The sequence below is a fragment of the Mugil cephalus genome, chromosome 17, assembly GCF_022458985.1.
Source record: "Mugil cephalus isolate CIBA_MC_2020 chromosome 17, CIBA_Mcephalus_1.1, whole genome shotgun sequence".
Taxonomy (NCBI): Eukaryota; Metazoa; Chordata; class Actinopteri; order Mugiliformes; family Mugilidae; genus Mugil; species Mugil cephalus.
The window spans coordinates 9,182,378-9,210,164 of record NC_061786.1 but is presented as its reverse complement, the minus strand read 5'-3'; the positions used below and the strand labels follow the sequence as shown (position 1 = coordinate 9,210,164).

At 44.3% G+C, this 27,787-nt stretch overlaps 2 protein-coding genes across 4 annotated transcripts in view; one reads left to right on the top strand and one right to left on the bottom strand.

Annotated features, from left to right (window-relative positions):
• Positions 1–288: 288 nt before the first annotated feature.
• On the top strand, positions 289–26,759 carry eif2ak4 (eukaryotic translation initiation factor 2 alpha kinase 4). Its single transcript, XM_047610580.1, has 39 exons — positions 289–641; positions 773–888; positions 1,624–1,726; positions 1,830–2,003; positions 2,240–2,320; positions 2,558–2,694; positions 2,777–2,877; positions 2,970–3,127; positions 3,990–4,528; positions 5,200–5,315; positions 6,640–6,794; positions 6,884–7,320; positions 7,404–7,476; positions 7,557–7,643; positions 7,723–7,845; positions 7,932–8,036; positions 8,122–8,185; positions 8,270–8,349; positions 8,448–8,549; positions 8,640–8,690; positions 8,783–9,019; positions 9,393–9,468; positions 9,815–9,936; positions 10,205–10,254; positions 11,137–11,305; positions 11,858–11,974; positions 12,052–12,117; positions 12,199–12,369; positions 12,450–12,584; positions 12,838–12,945; positions 13,279–13,407; positions 16,441–16,527; positions 16,776–16,888; positions 16,977–17,035; positions 17,295–17,398; positions 19,022–19,090; positions 19,964–20,008; positions 20,874–20,989; positions 24,223–26,759. The coding sequence occupies exons 1-39, from the start codon at positions 522–524 to the stop codon at positions 24,278–24,280; spliced, it is 4,953 nt and encodes a 1,650-aa protein (XP_047466536.1). The 5' UTR covers positions 289–521; the 3' UTR covers positions 24,281–26,759.
• The window catches only part of crim1 (cysteine rich transmembrane BMP regulator 1 (chordin-like)), a 30,162-nt gene continuing 27,718 nt past the window's right edge, over positions 25,344–27,787 (bottom strand). For all 3 annotated transcript variants that reach the window (XM_047610581.1, XM_047610582.1, XM_047610583.1), the window contains one exon: positions 25,344–27,787. In XM_047610581.1, coding sequence (XP_047466537.1) covers positions 27,593–27,787 — 195 coding nt within the window. In that variant the 3' untranslated portion in view covers positions 25,344–27,592.

Here is a 27,787-nt window from a genome sequence, read left to right as displayed (position 1 = left end):
TTTAAACAGTTCTCCTCTAGTTTAACTTTTTTTTACTTTCTTTTCTGGGAAGTGGCAGGAGGGAACAATGGTGCAGTCATAAAAAAACGGTGGCTTATGTTAAGTTAGTTAAGTTTTGTATGAGAATGAAAAACTTAAAAAAAATAAGTAAAAAATAAAGTAGCGGTGCACCACTGCACAGCAGATTTCCTGTGTCAATCTCGTTGACTGTATCTATTTGACAAGATTACTGCCCCCTAGCGGCAATAGTGGAGAACGCAGCGTGATGACGTTTCACCTGCGACACAGCTTGCAAGAGACATGCGCCACTTGCAACGTTGTTGTGCCCGTGTGTGCTTGTCAAGTCAACAACGCAGTAAGTAAGTTTGCGTTTAGCACGTAAAACCACTTCTTCGGTGGAAGCTGTACATCCGACAGCGTATAGAGAGCGCGAGGGGAGCGGCACCCAGCGGCTCCTCTTCCTGCTTCTGTCTCAGAGTGTGACGGGACAGCGTCGCGGTCATGTAGTTGAGCTCAGAAGAATGAGCGCTCCGACAGATGGGACAGACGACTACGCTGTGCAGCAGGAAAACGAACTAGAAGCCCTCGCTTCCATCTTTGGCGATGACTTCCAAGATCTGCGTAACAACGATACGTGGAAGGTAGCTGGAGATGCTAGCGCCACCTTTAGTGGGCGGAGGGGGGAGGCTAAAAGTTGACACGTACCTCTGCTAACTACACTAAACTCCCGTCCATATCTCCGTCGCTGAGGCTGCTTTGATTTGATTTTCAGATTAAAAGGCCTCCAGAGGTGCATCTGTGCCTGCGGCCGAGTGGGCTGAACTATGGGCAGGAGTGCTACGCGACTGTGGACCTGCAGGTCAAATGTCTTCCCACATATCCCGACGTGTGAGTACGAAGCACCCCTGACCTTTCCCGTACAAGCTGCTGTATAAGGACAATATCGCCTCTGCACTGCAAGGTTTCCAAGCACATGCAGCCCCAGTCATAACCTCCAACCACTTCCTTTTTAAGCGCCATTATTTTCATTGTTATGCTGCACGCCCCAGGTCACTGTAAATACTGTAAATACTTGCACTGTCATGGCAATTAAATGCAATAGTGAAATCCCTCAGAAAAAGGGAATCTATGTAAATCACTAAAAATATATAAGAACTTATTTTGTTTACATTCATTCACCATTATCTACAGTTCTGTTTACATGTTTATAGCATTGAAGTACCTTTAGTACTGTTATTTATTTATTTTTTACTCATTGTTCCACTGTAGAGCTTTGTCCTTGCAACAAAAAGTGAAAAAAGTGGCACAGCAGATCTCTGCGACATTGTCAAGTTTATTTATATGTGTATGTGTAAAGGCGTAACACTTTCGAAAGCGTTGGCTGATGCTTTTTTTCCCCTCTCGTATTCACAACAACAAACCGACAGTTGTCTTATTTTCTATAAAATGAACAGGACAAGCCCTCCAAGGTCTGTCTCAGCCAAATAAATACTAACACGTCTCCATTAACAAACATACTAATTTGCTTACAGCACTAAATCAAGATTTTATCTGCGTTAGAGCACACAAAGATCCAGTGTAGTCCAGCTCCAGTCTTATTTCAGCGTGATTGTTCACTTACAGGCCCCCGGAGCTGGAGCTGAAGAACGCCAAAGGCCTGTCGAACGAGAACCTCCAGAACCTCCAGAGTGAGCTCACCAAGCTGGCAGCGGCGCGATGTGGGGAGGTGAGGATGCGCATACACACACACACACACACACACACACACACACACACACATACACATGCTGCAGACCGAAGGCCGCTAATCGTTTTATCTGTTCCCGTAGGTGATGATTTACGAGCTAGCGGACCACATCCAGGGCTTCCTGAGCGAGCACAACAAGCCTCCACCACGCTCCTTCCACGAGGAGATGCTGAAGAACCAGCAGAGGCAGCAGGAGAAACTAGCCCTGGAGGAGCAGCAGAGGATGGACCAGCGGCGCAAGCAGGAGGAGGAGATGGTTAGGAGGGGAGGGTTAAATGAGACGCTTCGTTCAGTGCAGTTCAACAGCACCATAAACCATTCTTTAAAATGATTATACAGTTAAATGGCTTCCTTTCTAACATGTTTCAAAATAAAGTGAAGGTTAGAACAATTATGGAGCTGGATTAAGCTGAATTAGTTAATTAATGATTTTTGATATCTTATTTCACTACTGTACCAGGATTGTGACTGTAGCATGTCCCATTCTTGTAGGAAAAAGAAATCATGGCTGAAATCCAAAGACGAGAGGAGGAGAAGCGAGAGGAGAAGAGGAGAAAGGAAATGGCTAAACAGGTGCTGTAGTGTTTCTACTTTCTATTTATGTTACTATCACCAGCAGAACAGTCACAGGAAGAAAAATGTCCGTTCTTTTCTACTTATTTCATTTGAATCTCCTTTGTGCACTGTCCTTAAACAGTTTGCTGCTGCAACACTGCACAGTTCCCCACTGTGGGATAAAGTAAGCATCATCTTATCTCACCTTAAATAATATTGTTGTGATTTACTTATTCGGTGGTTTTATATTCACAGGAGCGGCTTGAGAACATGGAGACGGTCTGTGTCTTAGGAAAGAGTCCACCCAGCCCGGACGGAGCTCCCCCTGAACTGACTGAAGCCAGGAAAGCAATCAGTAACCGCCGTCGGACTACCTCAAACACGCGCCACCGGTACACAGCAAGCAAGTTTAAAAATACTGCAGACTGCTACTCTGTTTCGTAAATATAGTGAAAACTGTGTTTTCTTTACCAGACGTGACACAGTAAATGAAGACAACCATCGCTCTCAGGAGCTTCTCCACTTCAACAGCAGCGTTCATGGTGAACTCGTGGTACACAGAGGGAAAAGTTTAGGTGAGAGCTTTCAGAGGTGTTTGCTGCCAGTCTGCTGTGAAGTCGCACCATTTGCCATCATTGAGCCGTTCGTACGTTTGTGTCTCTGGCAGGTGTGAGCGAGCGGCTCGGCCGCAACGTCTATTACGGGTTCGAGGCCAACTCCGGAGACTTTTCTGTGATCTACGAGTGGTCGTCACGATGGAACAAGAAAATGGGCAAGTTCTTCACAAGCCAGGAGAAAGGAAAGATCGAAAACTGTAAAAAGCAGGCAAGTAGAGATGAGGCTGTTCAATGGTTAAATAGTGTATTTTAGGGCTGGGCGGTATACCAGTATTTTTCTCCCTTATATGAATTTTTAATATACCGGCATACCGGTGTATTCGATTACACGGTGTCCGGAGAGCTGCACCGTGAGACACTGTTTCAGACCAGAACATTTTCAATATAGAGTTCAGTGTGGTGCAACTGTGTCACTGCGAGGCGCGGTGAAGATGGAAAGGTCAGAAAAACTAAGCAGTAGAATGAGAGGACTTGTGCCAGGACTTTTTTTTTTTTGTGTGTGTGTGTGACCAGACGTCCCCAATTTCTGGGGACAGACCCTGTTTGGGATGACCCGTCCTCCGGGTATAGATGTCCCCAAATTGTCCCCCATTGTAGCTTCATGAATGAGAAAAAAAAAAAGTTGCACGCAGACTACATTTATTACGGTAGCCAGTTGTGCTGCTACTGACATCACAGACATAGCAGTTTAAATATGTTTAAATATGAATAAATTTCATGTTTTTTCATCTCCGAGCTATAAATGTCCCCGGAGTTCCACATCAGCAGGCAGTGCTAAAACAGGCCCAAGTAAACCTGTTTTACTACTAGTGTGGGATTATTCTACAATATTTACTCATCATCACAGTAAAATAGTCCACCCTTAGTCAATCTACTGCATTAATTCCTCTCTCAACCAGCAGAAAATGTTCAGAACACGTGATTATGCATGAAAAAATTAAATGTCATCAGTATAAAAATGTGTGATGTACATTTTTGGTCACAGAGCCCAGCCCTAATGTATTTTACTTTGTCAGAGCAGTAGAATACCCTTTAATGCTTCTAACCGTCACATATCACGTGCTGTGTAGATCCACGGGGCAGAAAATGAGTTCAACTCCCTCCTGCGGCTGGATCACCCTAACTTGGTGCACTACATGGGGCTGAACTCCGCCGAGAAGGAGGACTGCCTCGTGGTTAACCTGCTGGTGGAGCACGTGGCCGGGATCAACCTAAACCAAAGCCTAACCTCCAACAACCCGGTCCCACTGGACAAACTCTGCCACTACACGGCCCAGCTGCTGGCAGCTCTCGACTACCTTCACTCCAACTCCGTGGTCCACAAACAGCTGGGGGCCTCCAGCGTGCTGGTGGACCCGGAGGGCAACATTCGACTGACCGACTACAGCCTGTCGAAGAGATTTGCGGACATCTGCAAAGAAGACATTTTCGAGCAGGCCCACGTGCGCTTCTCTGAGGACACGGTGATGCCGACGAAAACCGGCAAGAAGGGCGACGTGTGGAGCTTGGGGCTGATGCTGCTGGCTCTGAGTCAGGGGAAAGAAGTGAAGGAGTACCCAGTGACGGTGCCAGGCAGCCTGCCCGCCGACTTCCAGGATTTCCTCCACAAGTATGTAGCACGCATGTCTCACCAGTTCTCAAACAGCATTTAAACTCATTTGTTATAATCATGTGGTTCCAGCCAACTATTTCCATCCACCTCACTGATGTTGTATTGTTTAAAGTTTAGGTTAAGATAAAATGCTCACTGAAACAGGGCACCAAGTCATTTTTATCTCCGGCTATTCTCATGAACTGATAGCATCCGTGTCTTGTTTGAGTGACTATCCAGAACCCTACATTTGCCCCTTTTGCTTTATTAAATTCTTCAACTGAACAACTTGGAACGGATTATTTAACTTGTACAATGGTTTAAATGATTATTATCAAAACAGCTGCCAGTTAAATTTCTTTGGACTGACTAATTGATTCATAGACCAAACATCGCAAAACTCGTCTCAATGGTGCATTTTCATCATATACAGAAGTTGATGGAAAACAGTGAGTGCCTGGAAGGGAGGAAAAAACTATTCCAAACTGCCTGCTATGCTCTGTGCCTCTTGTTTAGCTGTAATGGAAAACACATGCGGTTTTCGGAATAGAACCATTGACTTGTAAAGCGAGAGAAGCCGTGCGTTGTTCGCTGTCAGCTGATTGTTAGCGCACACAATGACAATGCTCTGTGCCAGGGGTTGCTGTACATCCAGGAGTTTCCTGTAGTGCTGAGTCTTTGTGTTCTAGGTGCGTGTGCCTGAATGATGCCGAGCGTTGGACGACCCAGCAGCTCTTGGATCACTCTTTCCTCAAGCCTCCATCGCCCAAAAACCTGCCTCAGTACCACGATACCAGCCCAGAAGGTGATGCATACCTCACTGTGTTATTTACAACTATCAGGCGTTACATTAAAACCACTCACAGAAGAAGTAAATAACATTGACCATCTTGTGTAAATTCAATGTTCTGTGGGAAACTTTTGGACCAGACATTCATGTGAATGTTATCCAGACATGCACCAACCACCTAGACCAGACCAGGCGGGTGGCCTCCAAATTCACTAGATCCCAAACTGATTTAATATCTGTGGGATGATCCACAGAGGCCCGTCCCCTCAACGCACAAGGTCCAAAGGCCCCCACGAAGAACATTCTGTTGCCACCACAGGACACCCTCAGAAGACCCATGTCCCTTCTCTGATCAGTCATAATTTTTTTGGAGGCACAATGAAGACCTACACAATATTAGACCATATTCATTAATACACAGGACGAGATGTTACAATCCCTTTTGCCATGATCTAAGGCAAAACTCCCTTAGAAGCCAGGTCCAACTGGACAACCAACCAGGAGACCAGTGGTCAGCTACTAACTATGTCAGAACCGAGATACAATTAGCCTAGCCAGAGAAATAAAAAAACACCAGCTAATTAGCCTAGGCACCAGCAGTAGGTAATAGAGATGATGGGAATGCAACTACATTCAGACCAGGACATCTCATCCTTCTGCCTAATGTTATGCCTGATCAATGTATATCCAACTAAGGCTGACAAAACATTAGGAACACAGTACATTAAATACATCCAAGTCAATCTTTATTAAAGGGCCAACCTAGAAAAAAAAAAGTTAAAGAAATTTAACACCATAGGTCACAGAATTCTAGAGGTTCATAATAAAAACTCTGATGTGATCAGATTGGATTTTATACCACACATAGCATTGGATCTGAACTGCAAGGCACAGTGAAAGGACTTGGTTACCAGACCTGGGTATCTCTGCTGAAGGTTCGAGTTCAATGTTAATTCATTAAGAGACATTTCTAACCAATGACACTAATTGGTTCCAGAGATTTATGGTGTTTCCTCAGTATTTCACCTGTGATGGACACATCTTGTATATGGCTTTTGCTTTTGTCCAGCTCTTCTCTGTTGTTGTTCTTTTTAAACCTAATCAGTTTTATAGCTCAGGTTTGTAGCTCCTGTCACTATAGTGAAACACTGGCATCACAGCAAAGCCTAAGACCTGTGCTTACCTGTGCTCCAGTATTGTCATCTGAAAAACATATTCTCAGTTCTCACTGATATAGTATACAGGTGTACAGTTTTAAACAACCCTTTACAGTGAAATGTTTGGCATCTTTATTTGCTAAAGTTGTGTAATAATTATCGATTTATTTGCCGTCTCCCAGATTTAGCCGTGGACTTTGCGTCGTCAGTAATCCCCCAGAGCCACATCCTCAACTCCCCCTTCAGCTCCGGGATGCAGAGACAGTTTTCTCGCTACTTCACCGAGTTTGCGGAGCTGCAGCTTCTGGGAAAAGGAGCCTTTGGTGCCGTAATTAAGGTGGGCTGCGCTTCCTTTTCAGCTTTATCGAGCGCCGACGTGACGCCGGCGGTTAAAGCTCTCGTCCGTTTCTTCTCTCGCACGCTCAGGTCCAGAACAAACTGGACGGCTGTTACTACGCCGTGAAGCGCATCCAGGTGAATCCAGCCAGCAAGCAGTTCAGGCGCATCAAAGGCGAGGTGACGCTGCTGTCGCGCCTCAACCACGAGAACATTGTCCGCTACTACAACGCGTGGATCGAGCGGCACGAGACCCCCTCCATGGGAGCGCTGAGCAACACGGACAGCTCTGAGCCTCAGAGCACGGCTGACAAACCCCCCCAGTGCAAGGACGCCCCGCGGCGCCTCAATGAGCTCGGCCTCCCCGACAACGTGGAGGACATCGCTCCGCCGCCGGCCCTGTCCAGCTCCGTGGAGTGGTCCACCTCCATCGAGAGGTCCTCCAGCGCCAAGTGCAGCGGACACCAGTCGAGTGACGACGAGGATGACGACGATGAAGACGAAGATGTGTTCGGTGCTTCTTTTTTGTGAGTTGTTTTTTTTAACTTACAGTTGAAAGAGTTGCTCATTTTATTGACACACCGCACTGATCACTTAATGTTTAATTTAGACCGTCAGATAGCGACTCCGTCAGTGACATCATCTTCGACAATGGCGACGACAGCACGGAGGAGATGTCGCAGGTTTGAATGTTTTCACGGCCTCATTCGTTGGCTTTCAGTTTATCAGCGCCAGGAGCTTGAGCCGTTGTTTCTTCCCGCAGGTTGAGCCGAGCAAAAGGCCGCTGACCGACACGACGGAGAGCACGGACTCCGAGCATCCCAAAATAGCACATTACTTGTACATACAAGTGAGCCTCTTCCTCTACGCTCCACGTTTCTCTAAGTAACTCTGCTCGGCATCTGATTCACGCTTTCTGCTCCTGACAGATGGAATACTGTGAGAAGAGCACTTTAAGGGACACGATAGATCACGGCCTGCACCAGGACCAGAATCGCTTATGGAGGCTGTTCAGGGAGATACTGGACGGGCTCGCTTACATCCACGAGCAGGTACGGTGTGAGCGTTTCAGTCAGACGAACCCTTGACTGAAGCTCTGTTTTTCCATCACTCACGTCCCTCCGCCTCCTTTTTCAAGGGCATGATTCACAGGGACTTGAAGCCCGTCAACATTTTCCTCGACTCTCAGGACCACGTGAAAATCGGGGACTTCGGCCTGGCCACAGATCATCCCGCTAACGTGGTACGTACGACTGACGAGCTGAAATCAGATGTGTGAAACTGGTCCTGAAGATCTGACCTCTTAAAGAAACTCTTATCTCTTTCAGGCTGCGGGTAAATTCGAGCTAGAGGAGGGCGGCTCTGCAGTAATGCTGAAACCAGACCCAACAGGTGCACACAGTTTAATGCTCACATAACACGGATGTTTTATAACTCTGAGGACAGGTGTTCTTAACCTTCCACGGTGCTTTCCAGGTAACATGACTGGCATGGTTGGCACTGCCCTGTATGTCAGCCCGGAGGTCCAAGGAACTACCAAAGCCAGCTACAATCAAGTTAGAACTTAATTCCAAATGCAGCTGAATGACTTTTCTTAGTCGTTATTCTTCAACGCCACAGTTCTTCATGCCCCCAATTCTTGTTCTTTCCACAGAAAGTCGACCTGTTCAGCCTGGGCATCATCCTCTTTGAGATGTCCTACCGGCCGATGACCACGGGCGCTGAACGCATCTCCGTCCTGAGCCAGCTGAGAATGGTACGCCAATGACTGTGAGCAATCAGGAGCAGTAATTTGAGCTTCTACTTTTTTTTTTTTTTTCTCACCTCGCCTCTTTCCACGCCGCAGGAACCCATCAACTTCCCCGAGGACTTCACTGTGCACGGGAAAGGGACACAGGTGAGGACGAGCCTGAGCGCGGCGCTGTTCTAAAATCCCCCGGCACTGACACTGACCTTAGGTACCGTTGGTCTTTTCTCTGTGCCCGTCAGACGAAGGTGATCGAGTGGTTGCTGAATCACGACCCGGCCCTCCGTCCCACCGCGCAGGAGCTGCTGAAGAGCGAGCTCCTGCCGCCGCCTCAGATGGAGGAGTCGGAGCTGCACGAGGTGCTGCAGCACACCATGGCCAACATCAACGGCAAGGCGTACCGCACCATGGTGGGCCAGCTGTTCGCACAGAACACATCACCAGTCATGGATTACACTTATGACATAGACCTGTACAAGGTAAGGCTAGTATTGTGTTTTATGTGTGGATTCTGTATAATGCAATGGACACAATACATATTTTATTCCATATACCATGACATGACATTAAAAAAAAGAATCTAAATTCAATCAAAAATTGTTTAAAAAAATTAAAAAAGCATACTTATCCTGGTAAAGTTTTTTATCTTTACAATCTTTTTTTGTTTTGGATTTAATACCTGTCTTGACCGCTAGGTGTCACTGCAGACTCACAAACGGCCGCTCTGTCCCCAGTCCCTCTTCCATGCAGTCTCACTCATCTGGTCCCTATAAGAGGCCAGCAGAAGGCCTGGCAATGCTTAATCATGTCTTCTGATTCCTCACAGAGGCTGTTTGTTTGCTCTCCCTGCAGGGCAGCTTCAGCTTCAGCAGCGCCAAATTACAGCAGCATGTGTACGAAACGATCACCAGGATCTTTAAGAAGCATGGTGAGTACACTTCACTTGTGTAGAGTGTGTACGTGTGCGTGCGCGTGAACCCGAGCCTTTGTTGACTCGCCGCTGCGAGCCGCTCGGACCGCTGACCCGCAACATCTGCTCCAGTGCAAGGCAGCTAAACAATAAGTGTACTGTTGGGCAGCAACAGATTCGGTGCAGGTGCTAGTGTTGTTTTATTTTTTTTTTTTTATTTTTTTTGTGCACATCGCTGATGATGACCAGCTGTACTTATTTGTTTATGCTCAGTTCGTGTCGACTCACATGCATCACTTCTCCTAGAGCCGGGGTCATGTTATCTTATTCAGATGAGGCGGTAATGGGCTGTGTTTGTCTTCAGGTGCGGTGCGTCTCCAGACCCCGCTGCTCCTCCCCAGAAACAGGAAGTTGTACGAAGGCAGCGAGCTGACCTGCTTCATGGACCACAGCGGAATGCTGGTTACTCTGCCCCACGACCTTCGCGTGAGCTTAACGCACACAGCACGCTTGTCCACACTTGCACACGAACACTAATTACACGACTATTTGCATCAGCTAATGCACACACACACACACACACACAGCGAGCGGCTGCAATCAGCAGCCGACTTAAGATCCTGCTCCATCAGGAAACCCCGAGGACTAAATGGTTGTTTCCACACTGTGATTGATTACAGCCCAGTGTGCACCGACTTGAATGTCATTAGACAAGTGCACCCACCCAATGTCTCAACTCTGTTTTCACTTTTAGATGGCGTTCGCACGATTCGTTGCCCGCAATAATATAACTCACCTGAAGAGGTAAAGCTGATCTTTTTTAAGTGATTTCAAATATCTTTTTGTTTTTTTTGTTAAATGTAATAATGCTTGTTCGTGAGACACAACACAGTGCTGTGTAAATATGTTGGAACCCACATCACATTGCAGGATTGCATTGTTTCATAGCGTATTTTCTCGACCCACTTTTCCCTCCCATTTTATTTATGACACCTGACCGTTTCTGTCAATATTTAGTCGCGGTTCTGCGATATGTAGAGCAACGAGTCTGCTGGAAATATAGTGGCGTCACGAAATTTCGATGGAAGGAGCTGGCCGCGACTCAGCTCGCATTTTCCGTGGTGTTGATTTGCGGGTGTCTGTTTGGATTGAGGTGGTCACATTTTTATTCTGATTGTTGCCGGAACACTCAACGCAAGTGATGCTTGCGACCGCTGCCGATCCATAGCTCACTGAGAACACCTGGGTAAACACAACTTATAAATAGGCAAAATTTATTCCAAAACTCTGATGAAGTCAGAGTCTTTCCCGGTAAAACGTTGGCTCCATAAACTGGCATTTATGAGTGTGCGGACATTTATGTTTTTCAGAGTCCTAGAGTCTTAATCTCATACTACTTATGCTTAAATTGTATTGCAATGTAATCAAATCCTATTGTGCCTAAATCTGAAACTCTCAAAATCTTGGTATTCCTATATCTTAGTTTAAGTTATGTTACATTAAGTCAATGCTTCATAGGCTCGTAGGGCTGGTGCACTGTTGCTGTATTTCAGAATAAAGTTCACTACAGCTGTTGCCTTACATTGCCTCACATACCAAGGCCATGGCAGTGTTTGAAGTGATGCTGATGACATTGCCGTTGAGAATGAACCCTGTGCATGTGTGGTTCTCTGCCCCTATCTCAAGGTATAGCATTGAACGCGTGTTCCGCCCCAGGAAGCTGGATCGCTCCCACCCGAGGGAGCTTCTGGAGTGTGCCTTCGACATCATCACGCCCGTCACCAGCAGCCTGCTCCCCGACGCCGAGACCATTTACACCATCTCTGAAATAGTCCAGGAATTCCCCGTGCTGCAGGTTAAACACGCACGAGCTGCTTGTGTTTTTCGTGATCCACCCAGTGCTGTGCCGCCTCAGTCAGACAGAACAGTTTGTCCGCGTGATAGATTTATTCTGTATTTTCCTATAGCTCAACCTGAACTGTTTTTTCCCCTCGTTGCTTCCCACTCACATTCCTGACATTCCACAGTATGTGTAAGCCTGACTGATTTACACTGTATTAGTGGTTTACGTAGTAAATCTGTTATGTGCAGCTCTGTCCACTTCCTTCCCTGCCCTCCAGTACAATCCATTTCCTGTTCACATCCAGCGCCACTCCAGTCTTAGCTCTCTTAGCAATGTTTTATGAACCCAGTCGACCTTAGGTCTGGCCTCATAGCTCATCCCTCATGGATCCTGTTTGTGACTCTCTCTTTGTGAGAAAGCTTTTAAGAATATGTGAGTCAGACAGAATGAAAGCGCAACCGGACACGACAGTCATTATTGACTAGGGCGCTCATTGTGCGGCAGGGCTCTGGGTATTGATCTTAACTGAAGCTGAGAGGGTTAAAGGTGTTTTTGTGACGACAGGAAAGGAACTACAACATCTACCTAAACCACACCAGCCTGCTGAAGGCCATCCTGCTCCACAGCGGCATCCCCGAGGACAAGCTGAGCCAGGCCTCCAACATACTCTGCGATTCCATGGTCGGTGCAGGTCACATGTTACACATTGCATGCTGTGATGCGCTGGTATGAACATCCATTTCCTGTGTCTGCTCCAGAGTGAAAAGCTGACCAGACGTGAGGTGGAGGCGAAGTTCTGCAACTTTTCACTGTCGACCAACAGCGTAGGTGTCCACGCAGTGCGTGAACCTTCAGTGAATGCACCCATTAAGGCATTAAGTTCTCCCCTCATCTCTCGCTTTCAGTTGCAGACACTGTACAGGTACATAGAGCTGAAGGGGGATCTGCCAGAGCTGTTACCGCAGCTGACACCACTCACCAAACAGAAGACGGCCGTCAGCCAGCTGGCCAAGCAGGGGCTCAAGGATCTGGAGGAGATCACTGTTCTCCTGCACAGACTGGGAGTCAAACTGAAGGTGGTTAGAATTGTTCTTCGGTGAAGATTTAAAGAAGAGTTGATGTGTGTGTTTTTAATCCAAATGTGTCCCATTTGTAGGTGGTGGTAAATTTCGGCTTAGTGTACAAGGTGCAGCACCACTCGGGCGTCATCTTCCAGTTTGTTGCTTTCGTCAGGAGACGCAAGCGAACTGTACCAGAAATAGTGGCTGCCGGAGGACGCTACGACCACCTGGTAAGTTTTATATCCACATTCCGCATATTAAACCAATAAATAAACTGGCGTTAAGTTCCGAATAAAATCCACACCTATTATCTGAAAAAAAAGCTTTTCTTTCCACATATGCACGTACGTTATGTGAACCATATTTTCCCTCCGTCTCGTGCCGTATCGCCCTTCTGCCTGTGTTTCATTAACTCCACACGAAGCAGTGCTGATGGTGCAGCCTACCTGGTTTCTGTATATGAATTGTTCTCTGTTGGACTAGATCTCTGAGTTTCGAGGGCCGTCTGGCTCGGTGCCTGTACGCAGCGCGGTGGGGGCCAGCGTGGCGCTGGACAAAGTGTGCGCTCTCATCGCCAGCATGGAGGAGCCGGTAAGAGACACAGACACCGGGACCTGACGTTCCTAATTATCGTAATGAAGGAGCAGCAGGCAGACTTTCATATTTAATGATGCCTTGTCACAGCAGCCACTTTTAGAACTGCGTTAATAACTGTGATCACTGCAGCTCCGTGTGGTTATTTTTAGAGCCGCATCATTTCCTACGTTCAGATTGTGAAATGATGTGCCCAGACCTGAAATTACTGCATCACGCACACATTGTTACATCTGCAGTTCCCTGCATCTTTTCTCCCATCTGCTGAATATTTGACCGGATGCATTTTTCACGTTGCCGTGTGATGACATCTGCTCTTCTTTGTATCAGCCCCCAGTGAGCTCCTGCGATGCGTTGGTGATCGCGGTGGGCCATTCTATGATGCCCCGAGCCGTCAGTGTTGTCCAGAAGCTGTGGAGCACCGGCATCTCTGCGGACATCGCCTACGACGTCTCACAGGTCAGCGGCCCGACCGGTTCCACTCTGGAAAGCCAAAGCCATTTTGGTTCTCGTAAACAAACACGGTTATAGTTACAGCGAATACCGCGGACAAAGGCACTCAATAATTTTTTCCTCATGCAGCATTTGCAGAAAACCTGCATTGTTTACATTCACATTGGCCTGCCAGCAGTTTTCCTCTTTCCTTCATTTGTTGGTGCTCCTCGCGCATTATTGCCGACTGTAAAGCTGTACTATAGTGTGAAATCACTGACAGCTTTATGTATCTGGGGTTCAACCTGATTGCCTAGTGGTTAGGGATGTAACCACATAGCCGTAAAATGCCCTCCGGCCCAGCCAGCCTTTTGTCAGATTTAGATTCTGTGCTCCCTTTGTCCATATTTCTCGTCAATCACCTCTAATGAACCGTAGCGAAAATGCTAAAAAAAAAAAAAGTAATAAAATGAGAAATGTGTATCGCACATGTGAGCAAGGGAAAAGTAAAACTGTTGCACAATAGCCTTTCAAGTGGAGGAAAACTATTGGGTTAAGTCGGGTCAGTGAAATGTGTTCATTTGAGATGTAGCAACGTTTTCAAGTGTTTTCCACATTAAAACTGCCATCCAGCACGTGGCCTGCATGTAGAAGCGTCCGTCATGACATTTACATTGATCATAGCCGTGGATGGTTGTCCATCAGTTTCAGTCTTGTGAATATGATGCCTCAGGAATAACTTGAACTGATTGGTGGACTGATTAATGCTGTAATTATGACTAAACTTTACACAAACGTGTAACAATATGACAATACTGTTGGATGATGATAAGGAAAAGAGATCATTTGGTCCTCTGGTCATCCACAACATACCTGATGGTTTTGCTTATAATGAGCTATAGGTGACTGCCATTGTTACAAAACTTTACATTAGTCTGGACTCCTCCTCACTATGTAGATGAGTCTGGACAGTCATGGGTGTAACCTGCAACTTTCCCTGAGGTAGTAATTGTAGATCATAGTTTACATTCATGATGTTCAACAAGAGAACTTGGATCTTTCTTTTTTTTTATTTTTCTTACTGATTGGCTGTAAATTGTGCTGCATTTATTGAGAAACTCCCATTCAAAATATCAGTTTACTTGTGTAGAAGCAAATGTACTTGAAACTTTGTCACGCCTGTGCCATTAAGACACAAGGCTAAATATATCTGAACTAAAGGAAGTCCAATTCTCTGTAAGCCCACTCCCTCACTGTCACAGACACGTGAAAGGGAAAAGTCTGCACAGAGGGAGAAGTTAAAGCAGAACTGTACGCTCTGTGGTCCAAACATCTAATAACCATGCAACTGAGCCTTCGTGTTTGTCAGAACTCATCCACATCCCAGATTTTTTACATTTCTCAATAAACAATGGCAACCGCCGTGTGAAACGGGAGACTCCCTCGTACATCTTGTCTTGTAGTTACCTCTGTCGTCCTACAGAGGGCAACACCTGACTTCCGTTCTCGAGGAAAAAGCCCCCACTCGCCAGCAACAGACTTATCGTGTCTGCATCGCAAATAGTAAACATCCAAGGGGATAAACTGTGCTTTGTTGTTGCACAACGCTGAGTCATGAGTTAAGAGTCGTATGTTAAGACACGTTTCTAATCAAAAGCTCTTTTTATGAGTTCTTGTTGGGAGCAACTGCGCTGTGATGGGACGATGGCCAAGCTGAGATCAGTCCCTTGATAGTGAAGGCATTCATCCTCCGGTCCAAAACGTCTGATGCCATGCCTCTGTCACATTCTTCGAGTTTATGTGACAAACCGACCTCAGCCATGTTTGAGTGCCTCTCTCGTGCGGCCCTGTACCCGCATTTTAATGCTCCTCCTGTTTTTTCCTCCTCTGCCCCTTATGACCTATTGTTGTCTTAGCTTTTCCACTTGTGCTGTGTATGATAAGTGTTTCCTTTTATGGTCTTCATTGTCCTCTGTGCTGACATGGGACACCTGTGATTGGCCACCTTCGTTTCCCCAGAGTCCTTAGCAGCAATTAGGAAAGTTTGGGTTTGACTGAAAACAAGGAGCGTTCCCAAGCCTTAAGAGTGCATTTGTGGTAGGGTTTAAGTATGCAAGCCCAGAGCCCTAACCAGTAAAGAGATGGTGAGAACACCTCGCTGAGCCATCAGCACCCCTGAGTAGACTTTTGTTAACCCCGTTCACATGCCGGCCTCTGAACACACACACAATCTGCTTCAATTCATCCGCAGGAGACGCTTCCTCTCTTTTTAGCTTTTACTCGCCAAATATGGCAAACCCCGTCCACGCGCAGTCAGCCAAAGCCCCGGAGCTGCCCATCTGCCTCCAGGCTTACCTTTGACATAATCTGCTCTGTCAGTGAGAAGGTTGTAGGAGAAGAGGAAGTGTAAAAATCTTCCGTGATGACAAGGCGAAGTGACACACACACTCTTGCGGTACACTGCGGGGTTTGTTCTGCACCAGCGCCAGCAGAGGAGCCAAACTGAAGTTAATGAGAATAAATTGGGCAGGCTCATGCATACGTACTCACAGTCATGGTTGAATGCATTACCTGAATGTACGTTGGTTTTGGTCATGGGTCCCCGGCTTCTTTTTCCAAGCCAAACTTGACTTTAAATGAACGACGGCGGTTTTAGGACCACAATGCATAGTTTCCTGAAAAGTTTCTCCCTTTTAAAACACATCTTCTTACCTTCGTGCTTTAGTTGAGTGGTGTTTTCACCACATCTTTTCCTTTTCCTCACTGTTTCAGATCAGACACGGCTGAAATTAGCAGTTATGACTATTTAATTATGCATATGGGTAGCTTGAATTCTTCAGTAGTTACTTAATTACTGGAAATAAACACATGCATGAGGGCTGCAAGCAATAGTTTAGAATTGTTAGAAATACGGTCCTACTCTGGCCTCACCAACCCCACCAGATTTGCACTATAGACCTCAGCATATGTCGTGACTCAAATGACCCAAATGTTTAATAGCTAAGTCGCATCCTTTATTCGTGCTTTATTCGTCTTCTTTCGTTGTTTTTGTGTTTTCAGTCTCAGGAGGCGTTGTTGGAGCAGTGCAGGCTAACCGGCATCACATGCATGGTTCTTGTCTCTGACAAAGAGGGCAACTATGTGAAGGTAAATCAGCCTTGCACTGCACCAAAGCAGCTTATTCAATCCTATCCAGAGGCATCAACTGACATTTGAGGTTCAACTCGCATGCACTTGTCTGCAGGCTCCGTTTTAGAACGAGTAAAATGTGTTTTTCACTATAGAAAACAGCTATTATCCCCACAGAGCGTGACAATGTCTAAAGTGTTTTGTTTTGTAGATTCGTGGGAAAGCTTGTACACCGCAGCGTGCGTGTAAGTTGTTTCTGTCCTCAGGTGAAATCCTTTGAGAAGGACAGACAATCAGAGAAACGGATTCCAGAGTCGGACTTGGTGGACCACATCATCCAGAAGTGTCGGACCAAATTCTTTGACGAGAGAAACATCAGGTTAAGAAATGCTGATTTAATCTGCTGCTCATGGGACTTGGTGCTTTGGGGTTTCTTTTGTAACCTGTTCTTGTACACGTTCCTGCAGAGAAATCTCAGAAGGTATGACTCTTCAGAACCCCAAAGGATCCATGCTCAATAGCACAGGTACTGTCAAATCTGATTGACATCATACACACTCTTGTTTTCATGCACTCCACCCAAGTCTCCACAATAAACACGCTGCAGAGGATTGTAAAGAAAGTGTTATTAAGGTATTTAGTACAGATGTTGCATTTCCTATCTTTGCATTTAGGGTTAGGAACAAACACAAGGTTTAGTTTAAGTGTAATTGTTGGATATTGGTCTTTTCCAAAGTCTGGTGTTTTTTTTTAAAATGTGAAAGTGACCCTTTGTTGGTCTCCAGGCTCCTCGGAGCAGCACGGAAGCAGCGGTACTTCGAACATGAATGTGAACGTCATCAGCCCGGAGAAGGTTTCTGCAAGTACCAGGCGACGCTACGAGACTCAGGTTTGTCGCACGCGCACAAACATGTGTGCAAACTTTTGTAAGGTCTTCCATTGGCATAATGCATTCCTTAGCCCTTCACCCTAAGCCCGTGTTCTTATGTGCTTAAAAATGCCCCCACAAGGACGACATGGGCCCGAAACGTTAGAATTTCCCCCACAACTTAATACAAACAAGACCACACACACACAAATGGAAGTTAATACAACAATTAATGTTTTTACCATAATTCTTTCTGTCTTGTTTCTGTCTAATCTTCATCTGTCATGTATTTGACACACACAGTTACATGCTGATAATGGCAAAACCTCATGTGTGTGTGTTTTTTTTTGCCACCCATTATGTAAATCAGTCGTGCTGGTTCTGATTTGTACCTGCACCTGCCCATCGGGTATTTCTCCACAGTAGTCATTCTCAGCTTTAGTGGCTTTGGACCCCTAAAATAAAGTCCCTTCTGTGTATTTTATAGCCTCTGTAGACATAAGCTGTGAGCTGTTCAGCCGAAGTGAATCGAGTAAATTTGAAGTTAGTGAGTAAAGGAAAGCTGCTTTACTTCTTTACGTAAGTTTTTGTGTAACAAGCCTATTAAAGCACAATGCTAATACCAGAATCAGAAATGCCTCCAGTGCTACTTAAGATACGGGATTGGTTATTGGCGAGCCTGCCAGTCTACCCCCTTATATAATACTGTGTTTTTCTAGTGTAAAATGTTGCCAAATTGCTGACAGTTTGCTTTCTCTGGCTAATGTTACACAACCAGAATTCAGTTCTCACCTGCAGCACGTTGCAGTTTGTTTTGTTGATAAAATGAACCCCATAAGTAAAACAGCAGTGTGTACCGGGAATGCAACATTATGTCAATGTGAGCAATAAATCATCATGCAAAGAGAGCGAAAGAGTTCACCAGGGCAAGACGGAAAGAAAAGTAAAAAGTGAAACGGCAAACAATGGGTTCAGTGTTCAAAAAAAGGGGCTACTGTAAGAGACGGAGACAGCTGTTGTACAAAATCTCGGATGTGGACAACTGAGTCTGTGAGCCAAAGATGCTTTCGGAAAACATGGGATTTTTGCCAACTCTGAGATAATGATACAACACTTTTCATCTCGAGTGATTGTAAGAGAATGGCTGTCATAACTTTGTCGCCATATCGCATCAATACAGGGTTAGTACAGTTGTATACAATTGTTAAACTATGCTGTAGATAAATCTGTGTACATGTATTTTTTACGCAAAGTTCAGGCATTGCAATCAGTATTTGGAGAGAAAAAAATTGTATCAGAGGATCTGAAATCTGTGATACAAGATCTAGATTGTTTGTTGCATAACATAATTTTACTCATCTCATGCAATTTACAGCTTTGTAATGTAGGGAAATATAGAGAGTGGACTGGATTTGAGGACTAAATGTTGGGAAAATGTATCTGGAGTGATCTATGGTAACCTATCATGAACGGCAAAGAGTGTCATAATTACATAAGTCCTTATTTATTTCTATAATTATAATATATCCTGCTAAAGCCATGGCAATATTTGCTTTCCCAGCTATGTTGTATATTTTGATCATGGGATTACTTGCTGCTGCCCTCTGTCATTCCATTCATTCTTACTTTGTTTCTCTCTTTCAGATCCAAACCAGATTACAGAACCTTGGTAGCAATTTGCAGAATAAGAGCAATGACATTGAGGTTCTGGCAGTAAGTCTGATGTTTGTTTTCCCCCTTTATCTTTCCCTAAACCAGCTACTAATTTTTTTTCACTTGTCTTATCTGTTGAATTCATGTGTGAAATCACAGAGCAAGGAAAGGGCTTGCGATAGCTAAAATAACAAACATGTCGGGAACAAACCCTTTTATAGTTATTTGCCCTGTGCTTTGGTCCCCTGCTGGAGGTAAAGATGGCCGTGAATCAATTCCAGTTGCAGAACAATGAACATTAAACAGAAGGCAGCAGGCGTGACATGTTGGGCCACGTAAAATGGCTGCCACATTGAGTTTATTTGTAGTAGCGTTTTAGATTTATAGCCAGATATTCTCAAAGTAAATCATCCCTGCTTGTCTTATTTACCTTGTCGCGGCATATTCCAAATACATTTCTGTTTTGTGTTTGACTCTGGACTAGATCAGCGGTGCAACAGTGAAGCTGGGAATTATTGAAACATAACAAACATAACCACCTTGATTCAGCTAAGACGTTGCACAAGCCAGTAACTCTTTGTTGTTGCATGTCGGGAGCATTCATGTTTATCAGTCAGGCTGTATTCATTTTCTCATGATGAACCCAGGAGGCCGGTAGCCTCACGCTGTAAAAGGGACACGGAGTGATTTCGGGTCTGCTTATGCAATGGAATTATATATAATTTTCTGATGTTAGATTGGGCCGAACTGCCTTGTGTTAAATTACACAACCTGTTGTGCAGCAGGTGCAACGCTTGATATTTTCTGAAACCCAACGCTGTTTTTGACTCCCTATCAAACTGCATTACATATTGTTCTCTGTGCAGCTTGTTGAATTGTCTCAGCATGAGGTAAAGCTCCTTTGTACAACCCAGATTGTTTTTCATCCCACAGGTGGACCTGCAGAAGGAAACACTGATCAACTTCCTGTCTCTGGAGGTTGGTTCCCCACTAGCTTCATCAAGAACATGGAGTTAATAAAAGGCATCCCAGTGATGGGTGGGGGGGCGTGGGGGAAGTGGAAAGAACGGCCAGTGGAGGTCAAGAACCTAGACAGGAAGAGGGGATCCCGTCTCCTTCCTTATAGTGTGTTGTGCTTACAGTCCTGTTGAGAAGTGAACTGAGGGAAATCCTGCCTTTTCCATAGCCAGGGAGACCTGTGAGACTCACTTGGCGCTCATGAAACAAGGCTCACATATGCTGCAGACATGCACCGCAGTTAACAAAACCCTCTCTTAGGAGGTGTTAATATTCACATTCCAAACTTCTTACCAAGACCTTGCTCATAAAACCCAAAATTTCCTTCAACAAAGGTTAAAAAAAGACTTACTGTATTGTGAAGAGGGCCGCAGAATGCTCTTAAAGCTGCGGTTATATAAGCAAAAAGCCTTCATAAATGAATGGGCCACCTATACAGCCAGCACATGTGTCAAAGACAACACATCCAGTATATAAAACCCATGACAATATGCAGTGTGTACAGCCAGGCTAACAGGAAAGGCCTGTTTTAAATATGGCAAATTACCCCAAGTCCCACAAGAAACCAAAGAAATCTATAAACTCACTGTGGCTTCACTGCACTGCTCTTGACGTGCAACAATATATGCTGTGTCTGCAGATAAAAAAGAACATTCATTCCTTTAAAACACTGTCTGCTTTTTGATTCTGCAGTCTGTTAACAAACAGGAAGAAAGTGAAACCTTGTTTGGACCGTCTCTACAGTTTTGGGCGTAGTAAAAGTAATCTGGTCCAGGCTGTGTTTGTAGTCAGAGTTTTAGCCTCAGCTTTCTTTCTGTCCTTCCAGTTTGAGAGTGAAGATCAGTTTAACAGCAGCGTGAAGACTCTGCTGTCTCGCCTCCCCAAGCAACGCTACCTGAAGTCCATCTGCGATGAGATCCATCATTTTAAGATTCAAAAAAGGTACGCTGGTCTGAATGCCCTTTCACATTTTTTTGTTTGTGTGGCCCTTAACTTTCGATTTCCATATAAGGATGTCTTCAAATCACACTTACTCACTGTTGGTGACCAATAAAACTCCTAATGGAAATAAAAGTATACTGGCCCCATGTTCCCCAGGTTTTTATACTGTACCACATGTTCCCAAGCTCAGTATCCCACTAATTTGACATGGAGTGTTGTGGGAACTCAAATGAGTTTTCCATTCCCTGCCAATCCCACAGAATTAGAGTTGATGTTAGGTATCAAATCCATCACAAACAAGAGCTCTCAGAACGGTTGGATGCAACAGTTTTTCAGATACCTTCAAAGACTTGTTGTTTTCAAATCTTGTCCCAATTCTAATTCGACCCTAATAAAATACATGTAACATACGTAAACAGAATATTGAACTGGGGAATATCAATGTATGCTCGGTCGGAGCATACATGCTCCTTTGCTAATGCTAGAATTTCTGTGAGGCACCACAGTGGATGCTAACACTGCTAACAATAAACAATAACAACTAACAATAAATGTTAATGTCAGTATGCCATAATGGTCCCAATAGTGATGCTAATATGGTGTTGTCATAACTGCGTTCACTATTTTAGTTCAGTGAGTTAATATCCTTAACATTTGTTCTAATTAAGCTAGCTAAAGAAAGCCATTAGCTTGCTAGCGTGCTCAGATAGACTGTATGAACACAGAGGTGTTCAGCAAGTATGACTGCTGTCTTAATACAAGATTAGAAATTAAAAACTTTTATATTTGTACATAATTTCCTTAAAAGAAATAACAATAGTGGCAAAGTCATTTAGTACACATGGTTACACGCTTAGTACCGGCTAACCTTTGCTTACCATGAATGGTATGCCAAAATACATGGTAATTTGAAATGTTTTCAAGGGCAGAAACTATTTAACACAAAAAAATGATAAAATAAACATTTTTAATTTTAAAGCTCCATATTTACAAATTCAAAACATTCACTAAACTGTGTTTTGACTATTCCCTCAGTAAATAAAAAGCAGGAACATGATGCTATGTAGACATTTCCCGAGCAAATAGCTGAAGATGTCCTGGCTCGGCAGGAGCCCTTGTGGAAGATGAGCCAGGTCCCACGGCCTCTCTCACTCCCACATGTTTCCATCCACTACTAACTTGTTATTTTCCTTAAAATGAAACCTGAGGCAAACAGTGAAACATGGTAAAGGGCATGTAAAACCAAAAAAAGTTTGACTTCCTTTTACAGGCAGCTGCTACTCCAAAGCTCCGACCAAGCCTGTACACTCCAGGTGTAACAGTGACAGTCAGTCCTTCAAAGGTAGCTGTTAGACAGATAACTACAGCCTTGCAGAACATCAAATCCTCAGCTGATCCCATTTCCTGAGGTGAAATCTTGAGAAGGATTTGCCTTGTTTGGTCTTCTGGTGTCTGGTTCTTAACACCCTGGTTGATCGACCCTGAGATTGCAGTTGAGGGAGAAATATTATCTCCATTAGAGGAATAGTTAGTATTTCCAAGCTCTTGAGCAGAAGTTTCCCTTTCTGAGGTTTAAGCTTGATGTGAGCGCCTATAGGCAGCAGCCTTACGAGGGATTTAGTGGATTTTTTCTTTCATGAATGAAATGGTAAAATGGTAAAAATCAAAGCCTCTTTTTCTGGCTTCCTGTTTGCTGCTCTAGAGCAGTTGGTTTTAATTTCCTGTCTTTGTTGTGTGTTTGAGTTGCCATTTACGAGGTTAAAGACTTGACTGATGAATGGGCATCAAGAAAGCAACAAGGGATATATTCAGCATGTGGTTTTATGCTTTTGTTGAGTTGTTTTCATTAAATGTGAGGCACGGGCAACTAAGGCTAGATGAGCAGAGTAAAGAAGGACTATGAACTAAACCTAGCCCAGGGGCTCTGCAGTCACTGACCTTTTAAGTCAAAACTACTGTGGGTGCAACCTGGATATAAAAACGTACTTGTACAACTTGCAGTACTGCCCATACTTTGTGAAACTGCATAGACACAAGTGGCGTTTTTCCACCAATAGAGAACTGGTTCCAGTTCTTGTTAACACGCTAGTTCTTGGAACCGCAGAACCATTTGCCTATTATTATTTTTTTTCCAAGTTTCGTCAGACAAGAGGACAACATTCGTCTCTGTTTTGTGTGTTTTTTGTTGTTTTCAATAGGTTTTGGTCCATGCTCACTCATGAGCACATTATGATTCCAAGATGTGATCGAACTAGTTCTTTCAGGCAACAAATATTGTTTTCCGTTAGTAGAGAAGCCCATACGAGTGGTACTTACTTTCTTCCGCCTATATTACCTCATGTGGTAACAAGGGTTCTCCACGCATCTTGGTCCGGAGTCAACTTCTCCAGCTGTCTCCAGGTGTGGCCCATTTTCTTGGCATCCGCCTCCAGGTCATAGCACCAGGTGTTACATGGTTGTCCTCTCTTCCTTTTCCCTTGGGAATTTGACTTGAGGGTTGTTTTGTGTTGTTTGAGGCTAGTTTATGGATAGTATGTCTTATCCGTCTCCAATGCCGTTCGAGTATCTCCTCATCTGCTGGTTTATGATTTGTACGTTGCCACAGGTCTTTATTACTGATGGTGTTAGGCCAGCAGACAAGTGTTTATGAATGTTGAATGTATTTTATTTATGGTGTAGACTCCGGTCTTCCATGTCTTGGCATTGTACAGAAGGACTGACTTCACGTTGGAATGCCAACTTTCACACGGCGGTTATGCTAACATGCTGTTCACCATCTTAGGCTCTTGACATTTACTAATTAGCACCAAGAACAAAGCAGAATTAATAGAGTGTCATTATTCTTTCAGGTATTTGGTAATAAACCACATTTAGACTGGTTGTTCTGCTACTGCAATGGCCAAGAACTGCAGAGCACAAATACTGATGAGTATTGAGAAGTGGTCATGGGAATAAATTCTGACTTTTTTAATTCTAATAGTGAGTGCAAAAATGAAACTTATGTTTATGTCTACAGTGACTTATCACTTTCCGTTACCCTGGATATGGCGCCTTGGCAGGGTTGTCTGTGTTATTTCAACAGGACTGGTCTTTAAGTCTCCCAGGAAACACCTTCAGGCTGAAATTCATTTTCCTGATTTCGAAATGTTCCATTTGGAATTCCACCACAATTTTTTCTTCTTGTGTTTAATATTACTCATAATTTTCTAACAGATGAATGCTGTCTCTTTCAGGGTGGCTGTGGTGGTCCTGTACAGCTATAAGGATGACTACTACAAGATCCTTCTGTGAAAACTAAGGGATTCCTTTGGCCTTGGAGATATTCCACTTTGCTTGAGGCTCAGTAGACTCCAAGAGACTGTTAAGATCCTTGGATATACAGAATGGACTCAGACATGGACACATGAGCCCCAAAGACAGTGTGACAAAGTGATTATTTTTTACCATGTAGAACGTTAAAGGTAAGACAACTATTACAGACGAACAATTTTTCCAAAACCTCTCAGTGTTTTGTCTTCATCTGATGTAAATAGCCTTAATCATGCTATAGAATCTGAAAGAGAAAGGGCTTTTTGATGAGGATTATGTATGAGTATTGCGTTTCAAATTAGCTACTGGATGGATAGATCCAATAAATAAATCTTTTTTCCACATGTTTTGACTGTTTGTGTGTACATGGAAAAATAGACAACTATATTCAGCCTGAAGATGCAATTGATTGCCCAAAATGAACATGACTTCTTACCTCATAAGCTACTCCTTTCTGTTGATATTCAACAATTCTGTTATTGCTTAGTTGATTGGGGAGTTAGGAAAATATCACAAGTGAAGGAGCACAGCTTTTGAAAGCTTTGTTTTGCAGAGTTTGACATTTTCACGGCCTGGGAAACTGACCCCGCTGATTTCTTTATTGATCCTTCCGGAGAAGCTTCATCACCTTGAAGTTTATGAGCGAGCTTTACCGGACGAGTCAAAACAACAGCGCAGTCTGCACCCTGGATTATCCAGGTTTCCAGGTCTGGCCTGCGTGTCTTTGTGTTTTCCGGTGTTTTATTAGCCTGTTGGATAGACGAGAGGTCTTCTTGCTTTTTGCTGGTACTCAGATCTTGGGAGCCCTCGCCTCCACCCCCCGGAAACAACCCACCTCCACTAAACACATCTGCATGCGCTTCCAAGACAAGAGTGCAACTGTAGTAGGCAAGAGAAAAGGATCTCATTTAAAAGAACTAGAAAAAGACAAATTCACATTTGTAGCCAAAGTCCAGGACCAGATGTGGAAACCACTAACCGATCCCATGTTGGATCTTAGACGACATCGCTGCAGTTTCCTTAAGTATTATCACTTCAGCCAACAATTGGTTCACACATTTATTTTTCAAAATAAGTGTAAATGTTACAGTTCATCATCTAGGAAACATATTTACAAGATTTGCAACAGTGAAATAAATAAGGTTGTATAGAATATAGCGGATAGGTACGGTAACTGGTCTACAATGTACAGCAGCTTTGGCTACTAAAAGTTCCTTTTCAAAAAAAAAAAGACAAAAAATTTCAAACTATAGTTTAGTAATAATAAATAAAGCTATGTGAAAAAATAAATAAGGTACTCTTCTGTCCTACTCATTTAAACTACTTTTTTTCTTTTTCTTTTCTTTTTTTTTATACATAGAAGAACAAAGAATTGCGGGAGCTTTTACAGTCACCTCTTCATTTTAAAGCACATAATCATGCTTTCAACAGGTAAAAACTAATGATTTACTTTAACACTTCAATAGAAATTGGTCTCAAACCAATTTTGGCATCAAAATCATCTTGGTATTAAGATACTGGCAATGGACTTAAAACCTCTGATCTAAAACCTCCAAATCCTTGTATTTTTTTTTAATGCGTCTCAGATTCCGCCCTTTACCCGAACTGATCGGACTCGTACGGAGACTCTCGCTGCACCGGCGGGTTCACTTGAGTGGTTTAACATCTCTGTGTGCTTAATATGCCTATCAAATCCCTGATTAGGGCCTTTATCCCTCCAAGAATCCCGCAGGGTGCTTTCTAAAACACTGGCTCCAAAGAAAAGTGCTACGTCTTTTTAACACCCTCTGATGTTGTAAGGTGTACCATTCTCCACAGATGCAAGCAAGCTCTCCTTAAAGCGCTTATCTCAACACATCACATAATACGCTTTCTTTTCTTCTTTTTTTTTACGAAGAGCTGATGAGAGCCGTAACTGAGCAACACAGTCCGTTAATCTTAATAACAGGTGAATAAATGACAGGGGTTTTCTTTGTATGGATGGTAACTGTTTTAAACAAAAAAAAAAAAAACAAGATCTCAACATTGAGAATGTGTTAAGGCCATCGAGTTAAGGCTTTAAAAAAAAGATTACCTATTACTACTGGTATGTGTGAACAGTAGCTCCACACACACACACATACACACATGGAGCTGTGAATGAAGTTATCAAGTGAGGCATGGTATCAAAGACATTCTTTATAGGCGCAGATGAAGCATCTGGCACCATTTAGTCTCCTCTGCTTTCAATAAAATGACATTCTACCTGGATGAACATCACTCCATTTCTTCTCTGAAGTGAAGGAATTACGACAGAATGAAAGAGCTAAAATCGGATTAGGCTGAGGGTTGTGTGGGGGGAGGGGGGAGAAGACGGTGGCTGCCGGCTACTGTGTTGTAGACACGTTTGTAGAAATGTGGTTTGTTCGCAAGGATTTTTGAATGGAATGACTCGGGTCATTTGAACGTTGAGAGAGGGGAAGAAGCTATTATTTGGGAAGCGTGTCCTTCCTGTTCTGGATGAGGGGAATGTTTAGACTGGCATTTCAAAATGGTTCAATCTGGCCCCACCGAGACACCCATAATAACAACAAGAGGTGGCCAAGAACAACACTACATCTAGTACAAATACTGTAGAAATATACAAAAACTAAGCTGGAAACCACACATTCTAAAGCAGGGGTTTGGGTCGGGGGGGGGTCTACATAAAGCACTGCTCACTTGTTACGATTCGGCTGCAGAACCCGATTCGATCCAATTGGATTTACAGTTCCTTTGGGTTTCCTGCTCATGACTACGATTACATCCGCTGCTGCACATAAACACCCCTACCCCCCTTTCAAACTACAACCCAAACCCCCGTCCTTAAGCTTTTTTTTTTTTACGCTCCTCTTATCGTCCCAAAGTTCCAGTTTCAAAAGAGGCAATAATAATAATCAGTAACATTACAGCGTTCACAGTCAAAGTCTGATTCTGACGGGAGCCCCTCCGACTTCCTCTGGTTTAAAGCAGAGCCCAGAGAGGCTGTTTCCTTTGTATGTCCACACCATCAATCCACCTCCCCGCATGTCACTCCACCCAAACGTCCAAATACAGAAGAATACGTATGGACACATAACGAAAGAAACAGTGGTCACTTGCTTTGTCTCTTGCAGAGCGTCCTCGGTTTTGCTGTCTGGCAAAGAGAAGGGTGGGGAGAAGGCGGCAGCCAGAGGTGTGCTGGTGCACCGCTGCGCTAACCGCCTTGGATACAGCAGGAGAGAGCGGGAGGTGGCGGACAGCTCCGATCGGCGGCGTGCGAAAGGAGGGCGAGCTTTAGCGCGGCGTCCAGTCGTTGCCCATGCTCAGCTTGGCCCTGGGGATGGTCATCTTGTCCATGCAGGGGGAGCTCATCTCCGGGGAGAAGTGGATGATGCCGCAGTCGTTCTTCACGTTCTGAAATTTGTTCTCCTTGGACGGCTCCATGTAGACCACCGAATTCTTGTTGACGTGCTTTTTCAGGATCACCGT